The sequence below is a fragment of the Bidens hawaiensis genome, unplaced genomic scaffold, assembly GCF_021521415.1.
Source record: "Bidens hawaiensis isolate Kalapana, Puna unplaced genomic scaffold, B.hawaiensis_p1.1 tig00020713_1, whole genome shotgun sequence".
Taxonomy (NCBI): Eukaryota; Viridiplantae; Streptophyta; class Magnoliopsida; order Asterales; family Asteraceae; genus Bidens; species Bidens hawaiensis.
In genome coordinates this window covers 322,761-328,031 of record NW_027493185.1, presented here as the reverse complement: position 1 = coordinate 328,031, position 5,271 = coordinate 322,761, and the positions used below count along the sequence as shown (strand labels likewise).

The following is a 5,271-nucleotide window of genomic DNA, read 5'->3' as shown; positions in this document are numbered from 1 at the left end:
TGCTTTGTTTGGTATTTATTCTTCGGCTTCAAAACTAGAGCGTACCAATTCATCGTAAAGGAGTCCATCATCGAAAAATAGAAGCATCTTTCCTCATGCTACTGCTGCTTTTTGGTGTAATTCTTCTTTTATAGAGTTTGCCTTCGAAAATTGTATTTTTTTGACGGCTAATATTTTTTTTCCTTCTCGTCTTAAGTGAGAGGCTAGAACCCTCAGCTTTTTGGTTGGAGGCCATATAATATGTTGTCAGGCCCGACCCAAAGGGGGCAGGGTGGGCTACGAATCTGGGCCCAGCCTTCCGAATGGCCCAAATCCTTTTTTTTAATTATATATGATTAAAGTAATATGTTTAGATTATAAATCTAGTTAACGTACATCAAAATTTCCTTAGTTCAGTTGAAAAAACCTTTGTAAAAAAAAAAAAAGCGAAGGTCACAAGTTCAAGTTTGAAAACAGCACAACATATTTTTTTTTGTGTCTTATTCTTCTCTCTTTTAAAACATCGTCCCACGAAAGCTAATAATTTTTAAACTGTTAAACCAAATCTGAAAAAGACACAAAAATCTATCACTTGTCTCTCATTTTTATTACTTGTCCCGAGCCCAAAATGTCCCCGAGGATTCTAGGAGTCAGCCCTGTATGTTATATGTGTACACGTTATATTATATCCAAGCGGTCTTCTAAACAAATGCACATTTTCATCAACTTTGGAGCGAGTCTCTTACTTTGGATAGATAGAACCATGCCACTATGCCATTCTTCGTACTTTGGATTCCGAAGCCACTATAGAAGCATGGGCAGTCAGTAGAATGGACCATAGCAACAAGAATGACATATTGGGATTCCTTTCTTTTCACCCAGCCAAAATATCAAGTTGTCACAAAGCGGATACAAAAAAACGGGTTCCATGATTTGTCGTCTACAAGTTGTTCCAAATCTTCAATAATATTTGAAAGATTACCGGCTTTCCTCAGTTACGACCCTCACCACAGTTGGTTCGCTTGAGGAAGCACCAACACCAACAAAGCTCTGTGAGAGTTTATCATGCGAGCATTTGAGACTTGAAAGTTTTTGAGCTTTTTTGTTAAGTAGTTATACCAATACCAATACGACCCAAAAACAAGTTCAAACAACTATATATCAGCCTGAAACCAGTTTCTCAATAACTGGTTAAAGAGTCGGGCTGGTTTCGGTTACTAACCTGTTTCTATTAGGTTAACCGGGTTTCTTTTCTCTACTCTCATATATTCATATCCAAATCATACACTTTTAACAAAAGAATCCAAATATGACAAACCTCTATAGAGGCCCAATATTTATGTCCAAATGATTCACCTTACTCTCTTAGAATCATTCATCTTCTTTCAAGCTCATATCTAATTACTTTAAAGCTACTCTCAACCTTCCAAGTATTCAATAAAATATCAATCTTTTGCCAATTACATTGTGTGTAGTGTTACAATGCTATGATCCCAGAATGGTTAAAAGGAAACCAAAAAGATTATTATATAAGGCCAAAGACACCAAAACTGAAAGCAAAAAACAAGAAAAACAGCTATACAGTAAACTAATTTTGCTACAAAAAAGGAATGGTTCGTAATTACCAGTAACTACACACAGGGAAAGAAGAAAGCAAGCGAAAGAAAGACCAACTTGAATGTTGTCAAATAAGAGGTTCAGAAAGCTCCATTTCATTTGAACTATGTGGTCGTGAATCAGGCGTGTGAGCGTGCGCATTCGAGTGTGAACCAACAAAATTCATTCCAAGCCATTGCCAGGGCCAGCATACGTACCTAGCACTGCTTTGGCTGCTTTGATTTTCACGTGTATCAAGTTTTTCAAGTTGACTAGTCAACTCTTCGACACGCTCCCTCAAACGAGCAGCCCTAGAGTCTGCTAGTCTCAATGATTTCTCGGCTGCATCTCTAGCTGCCATGGCAGCTGCTGCTGTTTCCTCTTTGAATTTCAACTTTTTTTCTGACTCGATCACCGCTTGTTTTGCTGCCTCCAGTTCTTTCTGCACAGTAGCTAGCTGCAACCAGAATATCAGCATAAGACATGTTAAAACTCAAAACAAGTTTCAATGTCACAAGTCACAACAATCGAATAATTATCTAAGCGGGCCTACCTGGGCCACATACTCTTGTTCTATAGCCCGGCCCGCCTTGGCTTCTTGCTGGGCTGCTGCTTTCCATCTTGTAATCTCTTCTTCAGCTGCAGCAATGTCCATCATTAACCCTTCAACCTAAACCATACACAAAGTCAGCAAAGATGCTTTTCACTGCTATAAGCAATTTAGCATCAAGTTTAATTTTTAAATGCATAAAATGTACGAAGATATATATGGTAACTCACATTTTCATTGGCCACTCTCTCTTTTTCTTTAAGTTTCTCCACCTGTTCTCTTCTCTGCATAAGTTCCTTTGCTTGAGCTTCAGCATTTTCCTTAAGTAACCTTGTCTCTGCCCTTTAATTACAGAAACACCACACTTGGTATTTAGCAAATATCTTTAAATAACGAAGACGGTTAACTTATGATAATCACAGTCAAACTCCCAAAAATACATATAAAATCATATAAGAGAAAATGATCATACCTTAGTTCATCAACAGTATGTTTCAGCTCAATAATCTCAAGCTGAGATTGCTTTATAATGTTTTCAAGCGCCAGCCTGTGTAAACCGTATAAAGTCTTAGCCAAGAGAAAGCATAAGTGTCATGCATAGTTCTAAAGTTGGTGTTAAGGTTAAAACACGCACCAATGTGTATATTTCATCGTCTTTGTTGTCTGAATCCGAAGTGGTTCTGCTGTCAGTATGATTGCTAAATTTATAATCAATCCCGGCTTCTTTCAATCCGTTTTCTGCAGCTCTAAAAAGCTCATTAGTTTTAGATGCCAAATCATCCGGCATTCGTCTTGATAAAGCGCTTCTGAGTAAAGATCCGATATGTTCTTTCTCCTTCATCAACTGCATAACACTCTCATTCAATCTTCTCACCTCTTGATTTCTCTCAAAAACCAAATCTTTCGTTTTCTGGTGAATAATCGATGCCAACTCACTTACAGATTCTAACCCTGCTAAACACGCCCTGATATTCTCCCCAACATCAGTTTCTTGCGGTAAGAACATCGAATCCGACAGAACTGTCTGGTTGTTCTTATCATCATCCAGTATCTTCACAACACCACAAAGCTGTTCATGCAGTTTCGAAACATAACTCAACTGGTCAACAAGTAACGGCCTCCGCGAATCAATCCGCAACTCCAAATCCTTCAACTTAACATCACAATCACTCCCCAAATCTCGCATATCACTTTCCAATTTCGTTATCTTTTCATCCTTTTCAGCAATCACCGAATCCTTCTTCAACACATCTTCCCTAAGCTCACTAATCGTCGACTCCAGCTGCGACACCTCAATCGCAATCTCGTAATTCCGCTGATCCACCTGCTCCCGTGCCTCATTCGTCGCCTTCGTCGCCAACTCAATCTGTCTCAAAAGCTCCTCCACGATCTCGTTCGACCTCTTAATAACTCCGTAAGCCACCGCAGGCAATCCGGTGTACTTCTGAGACCTCGGCAACCCTCCGGATACGAAATTCTTATAACTACGGACTTTTCCCGATACTTTATCGATTCCGGTAACAAACATCTGTGCCGCGGTCTCAATCTCCGATTTAACCGAATCCTTGGCTTTAACCGACTCCTCTAACTGCTTAACTAACTCGTCTTTCTCCTTAACCGTTTCAACTAACTGCGCCGAGATCTCGTCTCGTTGTAGCGAGATCTCGTCGCGTTTTTTGATACCTTCGTGTGCTAAAACTTTTAATCGGTTGAATGAAACCTGTAATTCGGATTTTGATTTCTCAGCTGCTTCACGTGCTTTGCGTTCGCGATCAAGCTCTGTGAGTAATTCTCGGAATCTGTCAACGGACACGTCATCGGTGGTGTTGATGAGCGTTGCCGGAGGGATATCGTCGTCTTCCACGTCACTCAATACGGCGGTAGTGTTGTTGTCTTGCTCGTCGGCCATTGAACGGAGATTAAGTTACAATGATCGGTTAATTGTAGGGATTTGCATTAGGTTAATAGTTAGGGTTTAGTTTAGGTTGAAAATTTGGGGATTGCAAGACAGAAGTCACTGAAGATTGTAGCTCAACATCTTGGCTCTTTGTTGTTCCAAAACAATAATGTTTTTTTTTAATTTAAATCAGATCTGAGTTTAGTTTTGAAGTTTTATTTGTTTGATTATTTGAACCTTTTTAAACAAAAAACAAACGGAGCGTTGGGTATGCAGCAATCACAGGAGGAATTGAAAGACTCATTGCTTGGAATGAAAAAATTATGTTTGGTTGATCAATGGAATGGAATTAAAACCATTCATTCTCACCCCCTTTTTTTTTTCATTTCATTCCTCATTCACTCTACTTTCTCAACAACACCATCACTTAACAACAACCACCACCACCACCATCGCCACCCCACCACCTGACCACCACCACCAACACCGCCACAACCGCCGTCGCCGCCGCCACCACCACCACCTTGCTACCAACGCTACCGCCGCCACCACCACCACCTTGCCACCAACGTTACCACCGCCACCATCATTGTGGTAACCACCGCAAGCATTGTCTTCGCCTCCACTTGGTCATCACCGCCACCACCATTGTCGTTGCCTAACCACCACCTTCTGACCGCCACCACCGTTGCTACCACCCTACCATCGCCATCACTACCAATGCTATCACCGCTTGACCACCCCTACCCCGACCACCACCACCACAACCATCGCCATTGCTGCCTGACCACCGCCACCACCATTTTTGTCACCGGAGCTACCACCACCACCGTCGTCAATGTAGTTTTTTTTTTGGTGAAAAAAATATATTTTGAGATATGAGTGTTTTTATTATTTCTACTTCATTCATACAATTTTTTTGGATACCAAACAACATAAAGTAATAATTCAAGGTTATCTTCTTAAGTGTTCTTGAAGGTTTTTAGTCTTTCATCTTAATTAGTTTATGTAGCCTTATTAATACTTGTTTTTGGTTGTGCAACATATATATAATATACACCCCTTGTTTACCTTTGGTAGTTACTTCTCCGATTCCGGTCGGTGAGGTTTCGGACCTCATAAGGCAAGGCTTCATGGAGGACTTCGTGTCCTTGATATATATACATCTATATAACTTGTTTATACATATTAATCTTGCTTATTTTAGTTTGTTGGCCATGTTTACAAGTTCCATGGTTATGGGTTTTTA

At 40.2% G+C, this 5,271-nt stretch overlaps 1 protein-coding gene across 1 annotated transcript; it reads right to left on the bottom strand.

Annotated features, from left to right (window-relative positions):
• Positions 1–1,493: 1,493 nt before the first annotated feature.
• LOC143561569 (uncharacterized) lies at positions 1,494–4,034 on the bottom strand. Its single transcript, XM_077049616.1, has 5 exons — positions 2,758–4,034; positions 2,598–2,672; positions 2,356–2,467; positions 2,129–2,245; positions 1,494–2,032 (listed from the first exon to the last, which is right to left on the bottom strand). Exons 1-5 carry the CDS (start codon positions 4,032–4,034, stop codon positions 1,664–1,666), a joined length of 1,950 nt encoding a protein of 649 aa, XP_076905731.1. The 3' UTR covers positions 1,494–1,663.
• Positions 4,035–5,271: the final 1,237 nt, after the last annotated feature.